The sequence below is a fragment of the Dendrobates tinctorius genome, unplaced genomic scaffold (assembly GCF_039654945.1).
Source record: "Dendrobates tinctorius isolate UK_male_01 unplaced genomic scaffold, ASM3965494v1 ptg000164l, whole genome shotgun sequence".
Classification (NCBI taxonomy): Eukaryota; Metazoa; Chordata; class Amphibia; order Anura; family Dendrobatidae; genus Dendrobates; species Dendrobates tinctorius.
The window spans coordinates 4,800,960-4,826,402 of record NW_027361831.1 but is presented as its reverse complement, the minus strand read 5'-3'; the positions used below and the strand labels follow the sequence as shown (position 1 = coordinate 4,826,402).

General features: G+C 44.1%; 1 protein-coding gene across 1 annotated transcript in view; it reads left to right on the top strand.

Annotated features, from left to right (window-relative positions):
• The window catches only part of LOC141052994 (uncharacterized), a 128,886-nt gene extending 103,705 nt beyond the window's left edge, over positions 1 to 25,181 (top strand). Inside the window, 6 exon segments of the mRNA XM_073550317.1 lie at positions 5,441 to 5,548; positions 5,678 to 5,857; positions 5,933 to 6,056; positions 6,144 to 6,241; positions 6,435 to 6,525; positions 22,289 to 25,181. Of these exon segments, the coding sequence (XP_073406418.1) occupies positions 5,441 to 5,548; positions 5,678 to 5,857; positions 5,933 to 6,056; positions 6,144 to 6,241; positions 6,435 to 6,525; positions 22,289 to 23,928 (2,241 nt within the window). The 3' untranslated portion in view covers positions 23,929 to 25,181.
• The last annotated feature ends 262 nt before the right edge of the window (positions 25,182 to 25,443 follow it).

Here is a 25,443-nt window from a genome sequence, read left to right as displayed (position 1 = left end):
CTTTGAGTGTTCCAAGCGCACACTAATATTATTAGTTATTTTACCTTATTTCTTTGACACCCTTGCAACAGGTGTCTTAGTGTTTGCTGCTGGAATTACACTCATACACAAGCGCCACTGAATCTCCATTTGTATGATCATAGGTATGACTTCTCCATCTGTCTGTGAGTGTGTACATGTGTGGGCATACACCAGGATGCATATTGTAAGTGGTTACTTTCCAGGGTTTTCGATCACAAATTGTAAAGAAAAGTAACTGTTAATAATAAAAATAATTTTTATTTCTATAGCGCCAACATATTCCACAGCACTATACATTTTAGAGAGGACTTGTACAGACAACAAAAACAGTACAAAATAGCATGTAAATCAACAGATACCAAAAGGAGTGAGGTTCCTGCTCGCAAGCTTACTCCCTATGAGGAAGTAGGGAAGACACGAAAGGTGAATGGTAAAAAAATGCTTGTATTGTACTGTTCAGCCATCAATATAATAAATAGGGTATTCACATAAAGCTGTATGAACAAGTCATCAGCCATTATGTGTACACGTACAGACACAGAGTGCCATTATGTGCATAAAGGGTGTGTGAACAAATGCAAGGGTTTTGATATTGAAGAAAATTTTGTATGGGCAAAACAGGGATAGTTAGATAAGTGAGATGAGGCAATAGGCCAATCTAAAGAAATGCGTTTTTAGGTCACATTTAAAACTATGGGTGTTGGGGATTAATCTAATTGTCCAGGGTAGTGCATTTCAAACAACTGGTGCAGCACACAAGAAGTCTTGGAGATGGGATTGGGAGGTTCATATTATTGAGGATGTTAGTCTTGGGTCATTAGCGAAACGAAGGACACGCATAGAGTGATAAAGATGGTGAAGAACTGTGGAGAGGTTTGTGGGTGAAATAGAGAAGTTTGTATTGGACTCTGTAGCGGATATACCACCAGTACAATGACTGTCACAGGGTAAAGGCATTGGTGTAGCGGCTGGAGATGAATATGATCGTGGCTGCTGTATTAAGGACAGATTGGAGAGGGGAAAGTTTAGTAAGGGGAAAATTGGTTAGTAAAGCGTTGCAATAGTCCAGATGAAAATGAATAAGAGCTACAGTAAGAATTTTTGCAGAGTGAAAGGTAAGAGAGGGTTGTCGAATTCTAGAAATATTTTTGAGGTGTTGGTGTCATGAGCGAGTGATCAGATGTAGGGGATGAATGAAAAATTTGAATCAAGTATGACCCCAAGACAGCGGGCATGTTGCTGAGGAGTAATGATCGAACCATACATGAAAATGACAACATCAGTCATAGGTAGGTTAGTGCAGGGAGGAAATACAAGTTCAAGTTTTTACAGATTCAGTTTCAGATATAGAGAGGACATGATGTTAGAGACAGTGGAAAGAGAGTCATTGGTATTTTGTAGTAATGAAGGGGTGATGTCAGGAGATGGTGTATAACTGGGTGTCACCAGTATAGAGTTGGTACTGAAAAATGAATCTACGGATGATTTGTCCATCAAGGGCAGTATATAGTAAGAGGAGGGGGCCTAGGACTGATCCTTGAGGAACCTCAACAGTAAGGGGTACAATAGAGGTAGGAGGAGAACCAGAAGAGAACAGTATCTTTGAGACCGATAGAGTGTAGCATAGTGAGGAAGAGCTGGTGTCCAGTGCTGCAGAAAGATCCAGGAGAATCAGCAGAGAGTAGTGACCTTTAGATTTAGCTGTTAGTAGATCATTAGGGACTTTAGTATGCGTAATTTCTTTACAGTGTAAAGAGTAGTAACCAGATTGTAAATTATCAGGAGGAGAGTTAACTGAGAGATAGCAGATGAGATGATAGTTGACCAAGCATGGCAGGAGTTAAGCTATGTAAAGAAGATTAGAGATAGGTGTGTAGTTAGCAGCACAGTTCTGGTCAAGGAATTTTTTTTACGTAATGGATCTATGCTGGTGTCTTTAAATGAGGAGGGAAAGAAGGGTCACTGCTGCAGGTAGCAAGGCAAAAAATGCAAGTAGTCCGTTTGCTTCTTCCGTGCCCGGTTTAAAGACCGAAAGTGATCTAGATGTAGTACGAGAGAGAGGAGAATGCATGCTATTAGGGAATTAGGATAACATTTGTTACCGGATATGGTCAATTTTTCCTTTGACATAATTGGCCAGATTGTCAGCGCTAAGGTTGGTTTATTAGGGCATGCACTCTTGGATTGGAGAGAATGAAAAGTGTCAGAGTCATTTAGGATTGTTGGATAGCGCTGTGATGAGGTTGTTGAAGTAAGTTTGTTTGGAGGGTTAAAGGGCAGAATTGTATGTTTTAAGCATAACCTTATAAAGGATGAAATCTTCGGCCAGATTGGATTTTCTCCACAGATGTTCAGCCCACCTGGAGCACCGCTGGAGAAAACGTATTTGCAGCATGTGCCAAGGTTGCTGCCATCATTTCTGAGTTGTTCTTATTGTAGGAGGTGCAGCTTCATCCAGGGCACTTTGCGATGGGTCATGATGATGTTTTGGTACAAAGTCAGGACGTGAGAGGGAGGAGATTGTGGCCAATGATGTCTGTAAATACTTTGCACGTTTCTGGGCGTTAATGGCACATATATTTCAGTGGGGATGTCCTGAGTGGGATAACAGTTCTTGAAAGAGAAAGAAAGAAGGTTGTAGTCAGTGAGCTGGAATAGGGAGTTAGTAAAATCATGCACTGAACCTGTAAAAGACACATACAGTGCTATCTGTCTTATGTAGTGGCACACTCTACTTCAGTATTCTATGCTTTTATTAATAGTGTACCTTGGCGCACAACTGTCCCAGATTCAGCGTGACAGTCCTGATTTAAGTGAGTTGTCCTGGGAAGTAAGATTGATGTCCTAACTTTCACTCACTTTGTGTAACATCTCGTCTCCATCCGTGCAGTAACTGCGAGTTGCTGATTTCATTGTTCAGTGCCTCTTCCTCCTTCTCAGTGGAAACGGCCGACATCTCATTGCTCTTTACATACTTGCATTCGGTTTATTAACCCATTCTCCTGTTTTATTGAAGCAGTTCAAACTCCCAAATTGTAGCATTGGAGGCAGCATCAGTAACAACAAGTCACACGCTGCCTGCGAAATATAGGAAATTATTAAGATTTGCGAGTCCTCAGTGCTTGATACCTTTTAATGGCTAACTGAAAAGATGGTAACAAATTGCAAGCTTTCAGGACTACTCAGGTCCCTTCATCAGGCATAGACTAACACTGTGATGACCGTCTGCAAATCTGGGCTGCAGTAGGACAGCGCCCTGAGTAACCCCGAGACCCTTAACCCCTATACAGGGATCTGGAATTGTAGCAAGGCCCAGGGGGTAGCTGTCTAGGGGTGCAGTGGACCAGAGCAGAACGATCGTCAAGGGGTTAAAACTAAAACCCGTAATCGTGGCCCGGAGATAGGAGTCGGAGGTCGGCGGACAGCAGAGGTACAAAATCAGCAGGCAGAAGAAGGGTCTGAAGTGCGGGCCAAGGACAGTAAAAAACCAGGAGGGCAGCAAAGGTACAAAATCAGCAGGCAGAAGAAAGGTCAGGAATTCAAGCCAAGGTCAGCGTCAAAAATCGGGAGAGAGGCAGAGGTACAAAAACAGCAGGCAATAGAATGGTCAGAAATCCAGGCTGAGGTCAGTTAACTATAGCAAATCACACAGTAGCACGCAGGGGAACCAAGAATATATCCGGCGGTTTGCAAGACCAGTCCCAAGGTATTTGAGGGATCAGGTCATCCCTCACAGGTTCCCGGACTGATGATGTCATTAGGACCGCCCCCAGGACTAGCCCAGATGGTGATGCAGTAACCCCCTGATGACTGACAGAGGGGCGGAGCCTCCGCCCACCAGATGCCTGCGCAGGAACCCCTTCTCTGTCACCACCATCACCCACGGGCGAACCACGGCGCCTCCCAGTGGCCGAGGCAGGAACAGCCGTCCCTGAGTCTGACAGCGAAGTGACGGTCCGGCGCCTCCTAAAGGCCGTGACCGGAACAGCAGGCCCCAAGTCTGACGGCGACGTGACAGACCGGTGCCTCCTAGTGGCCGAGGCCGGAACAGCAGGCCCCGAGTCTGGCGGCGACGTGCCAGTCCGGCGCCTCCTAGTGGCTAAAGCCGGAACAGCATGCCCTGAGTCTGACTGCGATGTGACAAACACAAAATCTAAAGAGTCACATATTGAAGCACAACGGGACACATAAATAATGCAATAGATAAGACAAGTGATATTCCCCCTTTGAAAAAGCTAAAACACAAACGCGCGTCAGGGGAATGTTCCCCCTTTGAAAAAGCTAAAATGCGAAATAAGCATCAGGGCCCGCGGAGAGAGTCGTGACCACTTATGGGTAAGCAGGTTTCATTCCTCTTTGTAACACAGGAGCTTGGTAGTTAGCACACTTATGTTGTTTGCTACTTTCCGCTAGTCTCTTGTTGCTTGTGATTGTATACTGGGTATTTACCTTTTTTCCTGCATCCTTTTGTTACACTTCGACTTTCCCTCGTATCTCTCCGCCTACCTTTGTCTCCTCCATTTTTTCCTCATTTTATTGTCTATGATGTTTTGTACATTGTTTATATGTGGTACTTTAATAAAAGTGATTTTGTACTTTTTATGCGGTGGAATTTCTATGCTCCATTTTTTCTTGTTTATAGTATTTCTTGTACTTTTACATCTATTGAGTCTAGCGTGATCATATTTTGGGAGGACTTCACTCTTATAGTTCTCAGCATTAATACCCATTGTGCTTTTTTGATTGTTGTTTCACTACATTTCTGTATACCAGTGCATTTCTATATACCTGTTTTCTTCCTATAAAGTTACTAAAAAAATAATGAAAAACAATTTTTAATTATTACATTTTAATGTATTTTCAAAAATAGATTTAAAACATTCTCTATTGAACCAATACAGCTTTGAATAAAAATGTAATGTTGAGCTTGTATTCACACACAGTTCACATGCTACTTTTTTCTGAATTTTTTTTATCTTTTTGGTTTTCTGCAAGTGTCTGGATCCCATCCCACTACACTGTACCATTCTTTCCTGATTATTGCATTTTTGCTGGATTTTTCTATGCATTTCCCCTCCTATTTGATTTATTTTTTGGTGCAGATTTCAAGCAGCATTTTTAGCTCTTTTTATAGTACGGAAAAATATTGACACCGCACTTAAAATGAAGCTACATCTTTTTTTACATAAATGTTGTTTAGGCTCGATATAGGAGCTCCTATTTTTTCTAGCAGAGCTCACTTCACATTATTTTTTATAACAAAGCCACAGCCTCTGTCGGGGCCTCGGAGGTGCTTCAAACAGTACTGCCCCCAACACTCCACCTCTTATGTACTCTACCCAACCATTGATACTCCAGATTGTCACAATATGTCATCGGCAGTTTCCAGACAGACCCACACTAACACTCTCTTCTTCAGATTTGCAGCAACCGCTTTCTATGTTTGGTTGAACCACTACGAACTACTTTGACCGCGGAGAGGATATTACACCTCACCCTAGAGATCCTCTTCCGTCTTAGTGGAGAGGTGAGAGATTCTGATGACGTCACATTACATCATTCTTATCTATGGGAATAACAGATGGACAGAACTGGAGAGGTGAGGACTCTGGAAATGTCTGTAGTGAGATTTATTAATGTGTCTCTCTATAACCAGGATTACACAGCAGTGAAGAAGACCTCTAGGGGGCGCTGTCAGTACCCTGTGTCTGAGGGATGGGGAAGACCCCTGAGCCCAATCATGAGATCTCCACTTCACCCCATGATACATGAGGATGTCCGTGACCAGAAGATCCTAGAACTCATCTACAAGATGATTGAGCTGCAGACTGGAGAGGTGACACTGCTGGGAATGCTGGGACATTATAAAGTAACACTATGAAGGGGATAACGGTATCATTGTATGTGTCAGGTACTTTTAAGGTGTCAGGATGTCATTGTCTATTTCTCCATGGAGGAGTGGGAGTATTTAGAAGGACACAAAAATCTGTACAAGGACGTCATGATGGAGGTTCCCCAGCCCCTCACATCACCAGGTAATAGACAGGACTAAATACACATGGCTGATAGCGATCTGTGTGTAAAGAATGAATTAATTTTCTGTATGTGTTTGTTTCTTCCAGATCTATCCAGTACAAGGACAACACCAGAGAGATGTCCCCATCCTCTTCTTCCACAGGACTGTAAACAAGAAGATCCCAATGTTCCTCAAGATCCTCAGGTACAGTAGATGGAGAGAAGGTGTCATGAGATCTCCCCTATGATGTGTAGACGGCTGTGAAGGTCTTGTGCTCAGTCTTGTTTTATCCACCAGTATTATATGTTTTATACTTGTGTAATGAGAACGGTGGAGATGGAAGTATAAGAGCTGATCATAGGTGTGACGTCTGTGACTTTTATAATATTTGTTTCAGGGTAAAGATGTGACCCATATTAATACTACAGAGACATATGTGTGGGGTGATGAGTGGTGTAAAGAGCAGATTCCTACATATGACTACCCAGGTGAGTAGAAACCACTAAATGCAGAGAAGTCACAGATTCGACTTCCAAATTGAAGACATTTGTGCTGGTCAGGATCTCCGCTATCTAATCCTGAAATTGGAGATGTAATTTATCTAGGAGAGATCTGCTAAATCCATTTCAACAGATGATTGTAAAAGACCTACCTTAAAAATAAGAAAAAATATGTTTTCAGCTTTCTATCTTTCTGCTGGTACAAACAGTGTAGAAACTTTAGGAAAAGATTCAGATCTGTAAGTGAAATTGATTCCAATGAGGTAATAGGTGGGAAATACCTTCTTGGTGGTACCTTTCTATTACTGAGCAGTACATCCCCAGAGAGCCATCAGACAGTAACATTATTGCACTTTATACTGTAGTCAGGAGCAAAAGTTTACCAGTGAAAAAAGGACCCGTCCTCCCTAGATGATTTTCCTATAAGGTTGGTAAATTAACCATTCAGTTTCAAATATATAAAGCTGTAAAGATTCTAGTCAATTCATTGCAATTTTGGATCTTATATAGTGAACATAAATCTCCTTTAAAAACAGATATTTAATTTCTTCTTTTTAAAATCACACCTGTCACGTGCCCCGTCCTGAGTGACACGGCCAGAAGGCCGGTAACTAATACAACAGGACGCGGCACGTGTAATCGTCCTATGTGACGCGGCCCGCAGGCCAGTTACTAATACAATAAGACAAGGGAATAGGGAAAACCTGGGTAACAATAACAATGGTGGCTCTGCGATAGAGAACGGGGAAGTGGAGACCTCCTGCACTTCCCTGAGTCAGTGTCTCTACACTCCTAACGTTCCCTAGGCCGTTTCCGCACCGGGCGCCGTTCAGGAACCTAAAAACCCTGACTCGCCCTGCACCTAAAACCTCACTAGGGAAATGGTCGGTGCGGAAAATAATCCCATCACTGCACTAAACACACATAAGGAAAAGTGACAAAACAAGGGAACACCACTTAGCTTTGCTCTGTTGCTTACGCTCCCAGCAACAGAGCCCACCACCTGCGTGCATCTTTTCCTCCGACCAGATCCAACACCATAGTGCAGCCTTGGAGCAAACAGAGTCCACCACCTGCGTGCAGCTGTCCAGAAACAGAGTCCAGCAAATGAGTCCAGCTTTTCTGCCAAAGAGTCCAACATTTTGAGTCCAGCTTTCCAGCAACCAAATCCAGCATCCTGAGTGCAGCTCTACACCATAGCTGCCACTCCACCAAGCCATGCAAGAACTCCTTGCTGACACCATAGCTGCGACTCCACCAAGCCATGCAAGAACTCCTTGCAGACACCATAGCTGACACTCCAGGACTCTCACTGAGCTGCCCGTGACTCTCCTTCAGCTCCATTCTTCACCCAGGCTTGCTTGCAAATGAGGAACTATCACCAACAGTGATTGACACACCTGACACTCTTTTATAGAGCAATCACACCTGTTACATAATCACATGCACAAACTAAGGTAACCAGAGTGCAATGACCCTAATGGCCACCGGGGGGAAAACTACAACTGAAATCACCACAGTGCAATGACCCTAATGGCCACCGGGGGCAAAACCACCTTTGCCACACAGCCAAAGGAAAAAAAAGGTTACTTTGTGCATTTAATCTGTCAGATCCCACCTGGATCACGACAACACCTAACCCAGTGTAGAAGGTACAAAGAGCCAACAGATACAATGTCAAATCCCTGCCTGCCAAGACCCTGCAACACACCTAATCTTACTCCTTCCTTACTGTGGAGGTTGGCACCCTAAGAAACGATTGTTTGGCGCCCCCACTCAACGTGGACTATCCCTCTCTCCACTGATGTGACCCTATAAATATAGGTGGGAAAACAATATAGTAAACAAAAGAAATGAAAGGAATAGTTCCTTATATAATATTTAACATCTCATCTCTTAGGTTTGCTTAATGGAGCTGCTGTGTGAAGATTGTTTGAGGGAACATTTTTTGGTTACCCTCAATTGGTGTGAATCGGTTTTTGGGCTACACCATTGTTCATTGATGCTATAATGCTTCTTTGGGTAAGGACTACTGTATCAAGATCTGCCAGAGGACTATCGAGCAAGCAGTTCTTGGGCATGTTTTTGCATTTTTTTGTTTGAATTTTGTCCCTGTTCTGCCTTTTCCATTAAGCAAACCTAAGAGATGAGATGTTATATATTATATAAGGACCTATTCCTTTCATTTCTTTCCTTTACTATATTGTTTTCCCACCTATATTTATAGGGTCACCTCAGGGGAGAGAGGGATACTGGAATACTCTTCCAAATGTAGTGACAATTCCTCTTCTCTTGGCTGCAAATTCACAGGACTAAAAGCCCCCATACACATTAGATAATTAGATCATTCGGCTGACAGCTATTTTTCACAACTCCTCCTTATACAGCAACACTCAGCTTGTCCCAACATTCCTTTGTTCTCTATGAAAGAGCTGCTTCCAGACTCCTCTCCAGTAGTGGCTTATTTCCTTGATGGCAAAAGAATCGGCTGTTGGAAATCCATCAGGCTGGATTTCTTTATTTACCCAACATCATGATTTTGATGGGGAAATCACATTAGACTGTCAGCAGATCCCATTTATATCAGAGAGTTTGGCTGACTTTAGCCTTTTATATATCGGGCCTTAAAAAGGTTATCAAGTAACCTGACTCAGATACTGTTTTTGCCATTAATGCCTAAAGATAATGCCCCAAAGTCATCATACTTTTTTCCACCCATTTTCATATTGTTTTGTACCTTTCTGCTTTGTTTCCTGTGCCCTGAGACCAGCTCTGATGTCACTGCCATTCCTTAATCCTCAGCATCCTCTGCTCCCTTATTACTACGTTTCCCATCAGCCCTGTTGCTGGGTTGCAAGCCAGCAGTGAGCACACACAGTATCAGCTCTATGTCCTGTGCAGGACACACTTCCAGGAAATGGAAGTAATGCACAAAGCACCAGAACAGCAGCCCTGCAAAAAAAAGATTATCCCCTACTCCCTCTTCCTGACGGATGGATGGAGAAAGATGTGAATGTGTTCATGTTATAGAGAGTATACAGCAGCGTGTATATACATTACACAGGGTGTACAGCAAAGTGTGCACATATATATATACTCATCCTGCTACATGCATACATACAGATAGGAGAGAGTGCTTTGTCTTCAGGAAGACCTTTGTCTGCCCCAGCGTGCCCAGGATCAGTGTGAGCTCTGCTGAATGAAGCCATGCCTACCGATCAGTTACCAGAGCCCCGAATACTAGAGCCCCGAACTGAGGTACGTTTTGAGATTTCACAGGAAGCCAGGTTACAGAATGATTTGTAAAAGCAAAGTATTTAGGAAAGTGTTTATCTTTATCTGAGTAACATTTCTTTCCCTACATAATTTATTATCCCTTTCCTTTATATAACCACTCAATATAATTTTTCCTTGTACCCAAAACAGTTTTACTGACCTGTTTTGTTCCCACAAAAAGGGCACAATTACTGTTCAGATGGAACCAAGAGGAAAATAGCAGCAGAATGAGTTGTGCCTGGGAGAAGGCTTCATGGTGGTCAGGAGCAGATAGAGAATAATACGGAAAGCAGACGATTAGTGATTGGATGTAGCTGTATTATATAAATCTATATATGTATCTGACCACTGTTCAGTGACTGAGATCGTACCAACTTGTGCATGCTCCACAATCTAATATTTCTATGAATAATAATTGGTATCAACTTATGCTTCCTTTTAATTCCTAAAAATGAAGCATGTAAATTGTTCGGTGGAAGGAGGTCAAGCTAACCTTCTGGATGTTGTGATAATCCTGGCCTGAACTTGCTCCAAAAGCATTGCTTTTTTATTGCATGAACAATTTGTCTTGATCTGTGTTAAAGTGCATACAGCTTGTGAGATGAAACGTTACTAATAATTAGAGATGAGGAAATCTTTCAAGGTCCGGTTCGGACAGGCGAATGTCTCAATGTTCACCGAACAGGTCGTCTAACATATCCAAATCCCATTGAATTCAATGGGAGGTAAAGCCAAATGCATAGACAACACCTTCAGCAGGGCCAAAAAGCTGCCAAAACAGCTCAAACAAGGATCAGACTCCAGCAAGTGGCAGCAATTGACTCAGTACAAATAGTGTAATTGCGCAGCAAGGATGCATGGGACAGGGCTTGGACCAGCATTTCTAGCTTAAACATTGATCAGTAACAGGTGGATGAGTTACAGGTATAGGCCTGGTGTTCCGAGACCCCTTCCAAATTCAGTCAACACATATGAAGGAGACCCAACTTGAAGTCCAAACGTTTCCAAAAATTATTGCCTCCCATCACTAAAGCGGCATCAATTTCCCCAGAGTAGAAATATTATAATTATGCAGCATTTTGAAAACTTGTTACTGGAAAGACTACTCGACTCACTTTCTTTGGCAGCCTCACAGTGGTATTCTTATTATTATTTATTGTTATAGCTCCATTTATTCCATAGCACTTTACATATGAAAAGGGGTATACATAATAAAAACAAGTACAATAATCTAAAGCAATTCAAGTCACTGACTGGTACAGAAGGAGAGAGGACCCTGCCCATAAGGACTCAGTCTACAAGGGACGGGTGAGGATAAAGTAGATGAGGGTAGAGCTGTTCGTGCAGTGGTATTGTGGAACAATGGTTACTGTAGGTTGTATGCTTGTGGGAAGAGGTGGTTTTTCAGGTTCCTTTTGAACGTTTCCATGGCATTCAATAGTCTGATATGTTGGGGTAGATGAGAAGAAAGGGAGAAATCTTGTATGCGATTGTGGGAAGAGGGGAGAAGAGAAGGAGATCTTGTGACTATCGGAGGTAAGTACCAGGAGACTAGATGTATGGAGGAGACAGGTTTGGATGCCATGGTAATGGGGAGCCAGTGAAGGGATTAACAAAGAGGAGAGGCATGGGAATAGTGGGGGGATAGGTGGATTAGTTGGGCAGCAGAGTTTAGAGTAGATTGTAGGGGAGCAAGACTGTTAAAAGGGAGGCCACAAAGCAGGAGGTCACAGTAGTCGAGGCGGGACATGATGGTGGCATGGACTAGGTTTTTGCTGATTCTTGATTAAGGAATGTAGGGATCCGGGAAATACTTTTGAGTTTTAGGTCGGATTCCAGGGTTACCCCGAGGCGGCGATCTTGTGGGACGCCCTTATCTACGCCTTGTAGATGAGGGACAGAAAGAGCATGTGCTCCAGTGGAGGATAAGCTCTGCATCAAGTAGCCTCTCCTCCTCTTCCTCCACATTAACATTACTCACAGTATTGTCTGTCACGACTAGCGACCGCGTTCGCGGCCGAGCCGGCGCCTCCACGTTGACCGACCACGCGGACGTGGGGCGAGCATCCCAGGTGGGAATGGAATGTGGACCCACTGGACCACAGGGGGGACCCTGGCATACCCAGACTAGGGAAGAGTAGTGACCGGGGTCTGTGACAGCTGAGCATGTGGACGAGGAGGCAGAACGACACCGCACAACTTCAGGTATAGACAAAGTTTACTTGAACAAGACATGGTACAGAAACATGGTACAGTTATGCAAGGCTCCCGGTTCCGCACATCAGGGAAGGGTACACGTCTCAGGATAACAGACGAAGGCAGGAGGACATCACGGGTTGATGCAGTCCAGGGTTGTCTAGGGCATACTAGGGCGGCCTCTTCCTCAGGCCTCAGGCGTAGCACAGGCTCAGCAGGAGAGCATCAGACACATACCCAGGACAGACGTCAGACGATGGCAGGAGTCATCACGGGTTGATGCAGTCCAGGATCCTCTGGCACGGGCATACTAGGGCGGCCTCTCTCTCAGGCCTCAGGCGTAGCACAGGCTCAGCAGGAGAACATCAAACACCGATCCCAGAAGGACGTCATCACTGGGTGGACCTCAGGGAATTGGCGGAACATTGGGACACGGACATCAGGACACCAGGAACACGGACATCAGGACACCAGGAACACGGACATCAGGACACCAGGAACACGGACATCAGGACACCAGGACACAGGCAGGGCATCCGGACTCGGATCTCAGATAGAGCATCAGCACACTGGCATCGGACTCCGGACATCTGGCAGCGACCGACAGGATCTGGACATCAGGCTGCGGACATCAGCTCCGGACATCAGGCCGCAGTCATCAGGCTCCGGACCACTGGCAGCGATCGGCAGGCTCCGGACATCGGGCAGAGAAGCATAGGATCCGGACATCTGGCAGAGGACATCAGGCACAGCACATCTGGAAGGGGTCGTCAGACACCGGACATCAGGCCGTGGTCATCAGGCTCCGGACGAGAGGCCACGGTCATCAGGCTCCGGTCATCTGGCAGCGACCTAGAAAGGAACCCCAGCGGTCTGGTGCAAACCCTGCTGGGTTGGACTGGAACCGGCAGGGAATTGCACCGAATCCCCAGCTGAGCACAGAGTGGCAGAAACTCAGCGGACACACCAGACTCCTTCTTCCAAGATGAACCCAGGTTAAATCACAGCAAGTCAGGTAGCAAAGAGTCACAGTCACTGGGCACAGGGTTCAAGACACGGAGGGACCTCAGGAACATCCCACAGAGGACACAATTCAGACAGGGTCAGGTAGAGGAGCAGGTCCAGAATTCAAGGAACAAGACACAACATAGACAGGCCTGGATATGCAGCCTCCAGGAAGGGCAATCTGGGTATTACTGCCCCCAGAGCAGGCGAAGAAACAAGACACAATTCAGACAGAGTCAGGTGCAGGGATAGATCCAGGATCAAGGATTCAGGAACCAAGACACAACATGGACAGGCCTGGATATGCAGCCTCCAGGAAGGGCAGTCTGGGTATTTCTGCCCCCAGAGCAGGCAGACAAACAAGACACAGTTCACACAGGGACGAAGAGCCACAGCTCCCCTAGAACTGATCAGAATCAGAGCAGGAGCTGAACACACACTCACATGGCTAGGTTCAGGAACTCAATGCGAAGCTCTGGCGACGCCCCAAAGGGGGAGGGAACTTTATATAGCAGCTGCCTCACAGTGATAGGCTGGAGCAGCATTTGTAGCACACACCCATTCCTCATAAAAGCAGGGGAGGTGTGGCCGCGCGCACCTTAAGCAAGGCCAAACAAATCAGTATTGCAGAGGACACCTGGCGAGAGCTGCAAGCCTGAACAAACGTGGTAAGCCATACACAATGTAGAGGACCTATTAACCCACGGATAGCTTTCCACAGCAGCAGCCAGGGACCGCACCAGCGGGTGGTCTTGCAAAGCAGCGGAGCCACGCACGCATGTACAGCTACGCAGCGGGGCAGGGACCTGTGCAGCATCCATAACGGTAACAGCAACAGTATCCCCGCTAGTTAGGAGGAGAGGAGCAAAGGGTTAATGCAGACATGCAGAGTAACGCCGGGGAAGCAAAGTACAAACACACCGGCGTTACACTGTCCTCAGAGGTGGCACCCCAATTACTCTCTTTTTTTCCCCCTGTGTCACAACTCTTTAACCGCCCAACTGACTGTGTGGAACCACAGATGGCCAAGTCTGCTGAGCTGTTCACACATTCTATTCCGTGGGAATTGGAGGTCTTCTCCAAAGATTCACAGACCCAAGAGAAGGAAAGCATCCGCACCTTTGCCCAAAATATTTTTCATTTTGATCCATGGCCAGACAAAGTAGGGTCCAAGCAGGATCCAGACTCTCATTACCAGATATTAACCCCCAGGGATGATGAGACTCAAATAACTGAGGCTCACGCGGACTGTACTGTGCTGTGAAGGCAGGAAGAGGAGGAGGGTGACTCTCAGGGTGAGAAGTGGGAGAACAGAGAGGATGAAGATAAGGTTGTAGATCCCACTTGGTGCGAATCCAGAGGCACGCAGCTGAGTAGCTCTGCAGAAGAGGAGGAGGAAGACGAGGAGGTTATGTTGTGGCTTCCCGCACAGTGATGCAATCATGACATCCTCAGCCTTAACTCTGGCTGTGGCCAGCAGTGGTCGCAGGTCTGCAGCTCGCATGGATGACAAGGGTTGCCTAGCCTGGGCCTTTTTTGAGACTGAAAAGGATGACCCAACTCACGCTATCTGCCAACTTTGTAAAAAAAAAAAAAAACTCAGTAGAGGCAAAAATTCCAATAATTTGACAATTACATGCATGAACCGGCACATGCGTGATCAACATGTGTTAGTCTGGGAATCTCACTGTGCTAAAATGCCTAACGGGCCTCGTCAACCACTGGTCGCTCCATTAACTGCATCTGCTGCTTCTTCCTCCATCGTCACCATGGCAAGTGTTCTCACACAGACCTCCGGTAGCAGAACCACCACTTGTTTACCTACTACAGTTGGGGTCAGTGAGAGCCTGTCAGCTGTTATGGAAGTGGACATACCTGCTGTTTTTGACCGATCTCAGACACCAAGCACATCACATCTTTCTCAATCCGCCATAACAACTCCATTTGCACCTCACTCACAGTTCAGCAGTTTGTTGTGTTCACCCTACTCCACCCTTTCTCAGCACAGCAGTCAGCCCTCAGTCCCGCAGTTGTGGTCACGTAAAAGATTGTTTCCTCCTACACATGCCAAAGCTAAGAGCTTGAACTTCACCATCTTTAATCTCTTGGCCACGGAAATGCTGCCTTTCTGCCTGGTGGATACAGAGGGTTTCAGAAAGCTGATGGCCGTTGCAGTCCCTCAGTACCAGTTGCCCAGTCACCATTACTTCTCTAATATGTGCCTTCCACACACCAGCATGCCACAGACATCACATGCTCCTTGAAAAGATTTGTCTGCCAGGGTGCATTTCATCACTGACACCTGGACGAGCAAGCATGGCCAGGGACAGTACATCTCGGTGACTGGGCATTAGGTGATACCGGTGGCTGTGGGGGCAGGCAGGGAAGGGTTTGCTCCACAAGTCTTAGACTCACCAAGGCTTGCCTAGTGCTTGGGGATGTAGAGCTAAACCACTATACACCAGAGGATGGAGAACTAAACTACTAGACACCAAGGGATGGAGAACTAAACGTCTACACACCAGGGGATGGAGAACTAAACCTCTACACACCCGGGGATGGAGATCTAAACCACTAGACACCAAGGTTTCATTAGATACAAAGTCTTGGAATCCCCAAGGCTTTTGGGACAAAGCTCTGTATGCTTCTGCCTCCTCTGTCTCCTCTAGGGTCTCCACCTGTGCCCTCAACCTCTCCCTTAATATGACACGTGTTCCAACAGTACAGAGAGAATTCCCTCACCTCAGTAGAGGACAGCCAGGGCTCTCTGCAATCAGGCAGTGTTTAAATTAATATGCCTTGAAGACTGCAGTCACACAGCTCAAGAGTTGTGGACAGCTATCCAAGCGGAGTTTGAGCAGTGGCTGTCTCTACAGAACCTTTAGGCAGGGAAGGCCGTGTGCAATAACGGTGCGATCTTGTGAGCGGCCCTACGCCGTGACAACCTCGCACGCGTTCCTTACATAGCTCACATCCTGCCTGGATGCGCTGCTGCAGAAAGCATGGTCACTGTGTGCCCACTTCTGTCATTTGCACCCCGCGTGTCATCGACTTGCATCGCTACAGATGTCTTTCAGGCTACCAGGTTGACATGCGACATGCCAAACGGTGGAATTCCACTTTGCACATGTGGCAGTGACTGTGAAAGCAGCTACGAACCTTGGGCAGTATGTCATTTTGCATAGCCTTAGCCAAATCAGTACAGACATGGTTGAAATCACGCTTGCGGAGTGGGCAATACATGTTTGAGCATACTTTGAATAGTCTACAGGAGGAGGTGGTGGTCCCAGTGGAAGAGGAGGAAGTAGATGAGTATGCATAAGGGATAACAATATCTCTAAGTTCTGAACTGTCGTCGCACAGGCGGGTGTTATTAGAGGGTAGATTACAGCGATCAATGGGGGTTCATGGTACCAGACAACGTGTTTGTCAAAGTGCAGAAGCAGAGGAACAAATGCAGAAGGCCAATAAAGAAGATGTGATGGGCGCGCCACAGTCAGGATATGAAATGAAAAATGTTCCCCTATTTTGTCCGTGGTTGGTGAGATGGGATAGAGCAAGCAAGCTTGGGTCTTACTCCGCCACCAACACACTATAGACTTGAACCTCATGGAAGCACCCAACACGTTATCACCTTCTTTCTGCACTATCTGCAACATGATACAAAATATTTATAGTATTAGAAATAGTGATGACTACTGGGTTTCCACTTAGTAGATCCATGGTACAAAAGTAAATTTTGCAGATCCCCACCCCCACCCCCCGGAAAGGGACGTTTTCCCCAAGACAGCACTGAGGCACACAGTGTGCATCGCAGTTCTAGACTTTCAACCCTGGGAACATCATCAATGCAAAAACATTAGCAGCAGTTCAAGTGACAGAAGAAATTTCTGTGACTTGTTTCACGTATTTTTTTAGACCAGCTCATGCACCAGCCAAATAGAGTACAAGTCTGACACATAGTGAGCGACTGGAGAGGATGGTGCAGGAGTATCTTGAGCTCAATATCAATGCCATCTTGGGGTGGACCCTTTTGCATTTTGGTCTTCAAAAATGTAAGAGTGGCTTGAGCTCGCCTCTCATGCCTTGGAGGTTTTGCCATGCTCGGCAGCCAGCGTTCTCTCAGAATGTGTTTTCAGCGTTGCTGGTGGTGTCCTGACGGATAAGCACATCTGGCTGAACCCTGAAAGTGCAGACCACCTAACTTTAGTCAAGATGAACAAGTCATGGATCTCCAATGACTTTTTCACCCCAGTTGCAGACTGGGCAGAATATGGTGATGTAGTTTTTAGTGTGCTGCATTGATCTCACATTATTGCAGTCTGTGACACCTTTGTGCCTGCTGTTGCTACTGCTGCTGATGTTGCTAACAATTTTTTGAAATATGGAGACTCAAAGTTGTTTCTCCATCTAATGGGTTGCCTGTAGTGGAGGGGGTCAGAACCTCATTATATTATTTCTACTTTGGGGAAACTGATGTCACTTTACCGGTGTCTGTCCCTTATTTTTGGAAATGTCTGGACTCCAAGTTGGAGTTAATCATCCATCTGTTACTGATCAATGTTTAGCCCCTTCCTGACATGCACCGTACATATACTGCTCTGTGGGAACTGCGTCCACAAAGAGCATTATATGTACGGCGGCACAATCTCATGGCCTCACGCTGGGCGCCACAGCGATCGCATGCGGGTGTCAGCTCTGTATGAGAGCTGACACCCCACAACAATGGCCACGATCAGTGCTAGCACCGGTTGCGGGCGTTTAACCCCTCTGATGCCGCTGTCAGTAGTGACAGCGGCATAGAGGAGCATCTCGCAGGGTATCTGTTCCCTGCGTGTTTCCATCAGGACAACGCGATACCTCCTTCCCTGCCTGCCAGATCCTGATCTGATACTCTGCACTGAAGAGTATCAAATCAGCGATCTGATGTAATATAGTAATGTCCCTTACTGGGACAATGTAAAATCAAAAAATGCCATGTGCCCAAAAATGGTACCAATAAAAACATTATTATTATTATTTATTATTATAGCGCCATTTATTCCATGGCGCTTTACATGTGAGGAGGGGTATACATAATACATACAAGTACAGTAATCTTAAACACTACAAGTCACGACTGGTACAGGATGAGAGAGGACCCTGCCCGCGAGGGCTCACAATCTACAACGGGATGGGTGAGGATACAGTAGGTGAGGGTAGAGCTGGTCGTGCAGCGGTTTGGTGGATCGGTGGTTACTGTAAGTTGTAGGCTTGTTGGAAGAGGTAGGTCTTCAAGTTCTTTTTGAAGGTTTCCATGGTAGGCGAGAGTCTGATATGTTGTGGTAGAGAGTTCCAGAGTAGGGGGGATGCGCGGGAGAAATCTTGTATGCGATTGTGAGAAGAGGAGATAAGAGGGGAGTACAGAAGGAGATCTTGTGAGGATCGGAGGTTTCGTGCAGGTAAGTACCGGGTGACTAGGTCACAGATGTACGGAGGACTCAGGTTGTGGATGGCTTTGTATGTCATGGTTAGAGTTTTGAACTGGAGTCTTTGGGTAATGGGGAGCCAGTGCAGGGATTGACAGAGGGGAGAGGCCGGGGAATAGCGGGGGGACAGGTGGATTAGTCGGGCAGCAGAGTTAAGACTAGATTGGAGGGGTGCGAGAGTGTTAGAGGGGAGGCCACAGAGCAGGAGGTTGCAGTAGTCAAGGCGGGAGATGATGAGGGCATGGACTAGGGGTTTTGCAGATTCTTGGTTGAGGAATGTACGGATCCGTGAAATATTTTTGAGTTGAAGTCGGCAGGAAGTGGAAAGGGCTTGGATATGTGGTTTGAAAGAGATCAGTGTCAAGGATAACCCCAAGGCAGCGAGCTTGTGGGACTGGAGAGAGTGGGCAGCCATTTACTTTAATGGATAGGTCCAGTGGGGGGGATCACATCAGCTCATCCCGCAAAAAACAAGCCATCACATGACTCTGTCGGTTGACATATGAAACAATTATAGCTCTCAAAACATGGTGATGCAAAAAAAAAAAGCATCTTTTAGCGTGTGACAGCAGCCAAACATAAAAACCCGGTATAAATCTGGTGTGGGGAAACGGGGTGGGGGGGTGTCGGCTGGCGCCTCGGTCAGCTAGCCAGAACCGCATGGACCAGGGATCGTCCCGCCTAATGCCTGCTTTCCCTTTAACGTGGGCATAACGCTACTCAGACAACAACGCATGGTGACTGTAAAACAGTGCGGTAATGCTTTATTGAGCCACAAAACAGGCAGATAACACATAGAACAGTCCCAGCAAAATTCCCCAATATGGTGCACATTAGAGTCTCACTCTTTCACTGACCTGCTAGGATATTGGCAGATGTTATGTCAGAGATCCCAGGGTCAGCTACCCCACCTGTGATACACACACAGAGAGGAGGTAACGACAAGCATAGGGAGATGACGTCCATTGAGTGCATACGAGGTCCAAAGCCAGTTGACACGAGAATCATCACCTGGCTTATCCGAACATCTCCATGGAGCCAGACGACCAGCGGGTCCCAATCCTCGCTTTCTCCAAACATATCCATGGTTCAGCTATGGTCAATGGAGCAGATCTGTATCCTTCCATCCGGTGCCAAAAACACTTAGGTTGTTTCCTATAGAATGATAGATCCATGTCCCTCGTGATGGTGCCATGATGAATTGGCTGCAGTCCACTCTCTCGTCAGTTGGGTCTTTTGCATAATATTCCGCTGTGTCGCTCTCTCCCAATCTCTTTATACAGAGGCATGTAACCTATTTTGAGATTTACCCAGTGTCCTTCAGTCCACCCTCACAGAAAAGGAGAAGAATGGTGAAGACCAAGTTGCCTTGTTTGATTATGTACGGTAATCTGTTTGCATAGATTTTCCTCCTCTGTTAAAAACAACAAACTATCTGAGCTAGACAATGTGTAATTAGCATATCATTAGACCTTACTATTCATCAAGGATGAGAGCACACTATGTTATATCAAATATCAGCTTACAAGTCAATATTCCAGGCTTACACAAACAAAAGTCTGTTTTCTTGACTAACCAGAAATCAACACTTAAATCCAAAAGCCAACATACAGATAAAAAGTCCATTCTTCTTGGTTTGCTAAGCATAGTTGTCTGGGTAATTAAGATATAATCTGTTTTTTTTCACATCTGGTATTGCTATAATCGCACCGACCCTAAGAATAAAGTCACTTATATCGCACGAGGAACGGCGTAAAAAATAAATAAAACCAATTCTTCAAATGGTGTTGCTTTTTCATTGTGCCTCACAAAGATCGCAGTAAAGCTCGGAACAGTTTTATCCTGCGCTCTGCTCTGAGCACTTACAAAGGGGTTTCCGTGTAAAGCTCTGAAATACGTGATTCAAACAGAACCCTTGGCAGAAGATACCCTATAATTAGGCAGATGGAGGCACTGTGGACGCCGTTTGACCTGTGATCCGTCTGTGTCCATCCTTTTAGGATTGCATAAAAGTACCGTCAGCCACAGTTTTGTGCGCTTCTGAAAAGGACACTGCTGAACAGAAGCCAGAAGAAGTCCAGAGTAAATCTGATGCCTCATTATAGTGAATAGATAACTTGGGAGTTTCATCTGAATCACGCCGCTCAGAGATTTAGATGGAAACCCCAAAGTAAGTGGTCATTGTAGAGCGCCGGATAAATGTGATCCCAAACGTTATGTAAAATGTTCCCAATAAAAGCTTCAATTCAATCACAATTCAATCCACAAAATAAGCAAGTCCCCAGTCAGGACTGTTATCTGTTAATGGAAATATAGGGGCTTAGGTTCTAGAAAAACTAAATGGCTCCTCACCCACCAGAAGAAATTCAGCAAATCCAAGTGCCCCCCCTTCTGAGCCCCAGTGTTAGACTGGTTTCACATTTGCATATGGAGGAGCTGCCGAGGGATGTGGACTTCCTCCGTGAAGTTCCGCCCCTGCCACGCCTCCTCCGTGAAGCTCCGCCTCCGTCAGTATGCGGCCTGCGTACCCTATCTTTAGCATTATGTACACATGCCGTGCCGCTGTATGCGGATGCCTCCGCATGCGTCGTTTGTGCTGAACCTGAGACAGTGTGGCTGGGCCACAGAATTAGCACAAAAGATTTAGATGCTGAAACGTGGACTGATGTCTGGACCACACAATTAGTACAAAGAATTTATAAGCTGAAATGTATACTTCTGGCTTGACCAAACAGTTTGCACAAATAATTTAAATTCTGAAATGTGGACTCCTGGCTCGACCACACTAATAGCACAAACTATTTAGATTTTGAAATGTGGACCCCTGGACGAGTCTATTAACAGAAAGTATTTAGATTCTGAAATGTGGCCTGGTGTTTGGATCACACTATTAGCAGAAAGGATTTTGATTCTGAAATGTGGCCTGGTGTCTGGACCACACTATTAGGAGACAGGATTTAAATAAAAAAAATGTGGACTTCTGGCTGGACCACACTATTAACAGAAAGGGTTTAGATTTAGAAATGTGGCCTGGTGTCGAAACCACAATATTAGCAGAAAGGATTTAGATTCAGAAATATGGCCTTGTGTCTGGACCAAACTATTAGCAGAATTAATTTAGATTCTGAAATGTAGTCTGGTGTCTGGACCACACTATTAACAGAAAGGATTTAGATTCAGAAATGTGGTCTTCTAGCTGGACCAGACCACACTATTAGTAGAAAGGATATAGATTCTGAGATGTGGTCTTTTAGCTGGACCACACTATTAGCACAAACTATTTACTTTCTGAAATGTGGACTACTGGCTGGACTACACTATTAGCAGAAATGATTTAGATTCTGAAATGTGGACTCTCCTGACTTCACCACACTATTAGCACAAATGATTTAGATGCTGGAAGGTCAAATTAACACAGAATGCTATCTAGTTGAACTAGCTGACAATACACTGCATAGCTAACTATCTCACTACTTGCAGCAGGAGCAGCCTCTGCGCTGTTACACAGACAGAATGGCACAAAAACAACATGTCTGCTTTGTATATGTATACTGTGGGACTTCTCTCAGCTTTTTCTGGCAACCATATAGAGAATGAAAGGAGCAGCAGTTGAGGATCTGACCTACTACAATATTTTGCAACTTGGATAAAACTGCTCTGTCAGGGATAAAAATTCTTCACTTTGCTGACCAATGCAGGTCCCAGCAGTTGGACTCCCATTGATCAATAAGTTTTCACCTATCCTTTGCATAGATAACTTGTCTTAACTTGAGAACCATTTTAATTAATATTATGTTTTTTGGCAGATGACTGTTCCAGGAAGTTAAAAGGACATCAGATATCTTCAGATTTCAAAGCAGAAGTTGTCAATCGAAAGAAACATACATGTGAAGAGCATGGTGTTATTCCAAATGTACCCTCAACACTTCATAGCAAAGATATATGGTCTGAGCATTTTAAACAAGTCCTATATGTTAAGGAAGCAAAAACTTACAAAAGGGCTGATAATCTTCAAAGAACCCACATTGAAACAAAACCATATTCATGTTCAGAATGTGGGAAAAGTTTTAATCGGCAATCAAATCTTGTTAGACATGAGATAATTCACACAAGTGAGAGAGGAAAAAAGCCATATTCATGCCCAAAATGTGATCAACGATTTCATTATAAATCATCTATTAAAAGGCATCAGCTAATTCACACAGGGGAGAAACCATTTTCATGTTCAGAATGTGGGAAATGTTGTAACTCTATTGCAAATCTTTTTAAGCATGAAAGACTTCATTCAGGACTCAAGCCTTTTTCATGTTCAGAATGTGCTAAATGTTTTAACGATAAATTAGATCTTGTTACACATCAGAGAACTCACACAGGGGAGAAGCCATATTCGTGCCCAGAATGTGAAAAATCCTTTCATAGTAAATCAATTTTTATAAGTCATCAGATAATTCACACAGAGAAAAAGCCATTTTCATGTTCAGAATGTGGAAAATGTTTTAGACGCAAAAATAACCTCATCACACATCAGAGAATTCACACAGGGGAAAAGCCTTTTTTATGTTTAGAATGTGGAAAATGTTTTAGCACTCAATCTTCTCTTATTTATCATCAGACAAATCACACAGGGAAAAAGCAATTTACTTGTTTAGACTGTGGAAATTCTTTTCTCCATAAATCAAAATTTGTTATACATCAGAGAAGTCATTCAGGGGAGAAGCCATATTCATGTTCAGAATGTGGTAAATGTTTTGCATTTGAATCAAGTCTTGTTACCCATAGGAGAATTCACACAGGGGAGAAGCCATTTTTATGTTCACAATGTGGGAAATGTTTTATAAACAAATATAAACTCATTGCACATCAAGCAATTCACACAGGTGAAAAACCTTTTTTATGTTCAGAATGTGGGAAATGTTTTAGCATTAAATCCTCTCTCATTTCTCATCAGATATATCACAAGAAAAAGAAACATACCTGTTTAGAATGTGGAATTTCATTTCACAAGAAATCTTCACTGGTTAGACATCAGAGAATCCACACAGGGGAGAAGCCATATTCATGTTCAGAATGTGGTAAATGTTTTGCACTTAAATCAAATCTTGTTGACCATAAGAGAAGTCACACAGGGGAGAAGCCATATTCATGTTCACAATGTGGTAAATGTTTTGGACATAAATCAAGTCTTGTTACACATAACAGAAGTCACACAGGGGAGAAGCCATTTTCATGTTCACAATGTGAGAAACGTTTCAGTGTTAAGGGACATCTTGTTGCACATCAGAGAAGTCACACACGGGTCAAGTTACTTTCAGAATATGGGAAACCCAGCATTAGTTCAAATATCATGCAACAGGGAATTCAAACAAATAAGCCATTTTCATGTTCAGAATGTGGGAAACATTACAGCACTAAATCATATTTTGTTAAACATCAGAAATCTCACTAGGGAGAAGCCATTTTCATGATCAGAGTGTGTAAATTGTTTTAACAAGAAATCAAATCTTGTTATATATATTCGAGAAGTCACAAAGTGGAAAAACAATTTTCATGTTCAGAATGTGGAAAATGTTTTACAAATACAGCTCTGGCAAAAGTTAAGAGACCCACTTTCAAATGTTCAGTTTGTCTGATTTTTCTCTTTATAGGTATATTTTTGAGTAAAATGTAAATTGTAGTCTATAGACTTCTGACAACATGTCACCGAATTTCCAAGCAATAAGTTTTGTATTTTTTTCTGACAAGGAAAAATGGTCAAAATTAAAACAACAAAACAGTGCTTTAAGAGCTCAAATAATGCAAAGAAAACAAGTTCATAATCATTTAGGAACAAGATACTAATGTTATAACTCAGGAAGAGTTCTGAAATCAATATTTTGTGGAATAACCATGATTTTTAAAACCAGCTTTCATGTGTCTTGGCATGCTTTCCACCTGTCTTTCACACTGCTTCTGGCACAAAAATTTAAGCAGTTCTTCTTTGTTTGATGCCTTGTTGATGATCCATCATCCTCTTGATTACAGTCCAGAGTTTTCAATGGGGTTCAGGTCTGGAGAATGGACTGCCCACGACAGGGTTTTGATGTGGTGGTTTCTTAATTATCGCCTGAGCTGCATGTCAACATTGCTACGCATTAGAGAAAGCACACAGGGGAGAAGCCATTTTCTTACCGAGGATGTGGGAAATGTTTAATTCAGAAAACGAGCCTTGTCAAGCATGAAAAAAAAACATGACTGAAAAAAGTATACAACAGAAACAAAGTAAAGTCACATGTCATACATGAGAAAGAGGAAACAGTTGGTCTTGCAAATATAATTCACTGTTGATGTATAAAACGGATGGTAATACAGTCAGTTTTTTCCTGGATCAAAATCTGACAATTTTTTTTATATACTTATATGAACTTAGGCTTACCAGTATCAGCTAATCCAAACCATGTAATTTAGATCTTTTTATAGTGATAAAATTAAGATTGTACAGAATTAAGCATAGCCAATTGTTTCGACCCTCCACTTCAGTCCCATTTTCTCATGTTTGGAGCACTAAATGATGATGAATAAATCTCTGCATGTACTAATAATCATCTTAGCCAAAAAAAGATAACACTCCTATATAAAATATATGCATTGGATATTTCACATTAATTTTTATAATATAGTGTCTCAAATCTTGTTAAAAAATAAATATTTATTTTAAACTTATATACTTGGTCTCAGCCTTTATCATTTTGACTTCCATGTGAGAAGGTGAGCAATCCTTACGGCAATACCACATAGCGATGTCACATAGCTGCCAGGACACGTTACTTAGGAAAGAACACGTCAGACTATGGATCCCAGCAGTAGCATAACTTGAATCTTATGGGTCCTGAGACAAAATGTGGAACCGAGTCCACACATGCATGTACTTCAGATGTATGAGCCCTTGTAGTGTTCCAGATTCTATGAAGAAATACGTGTTTGC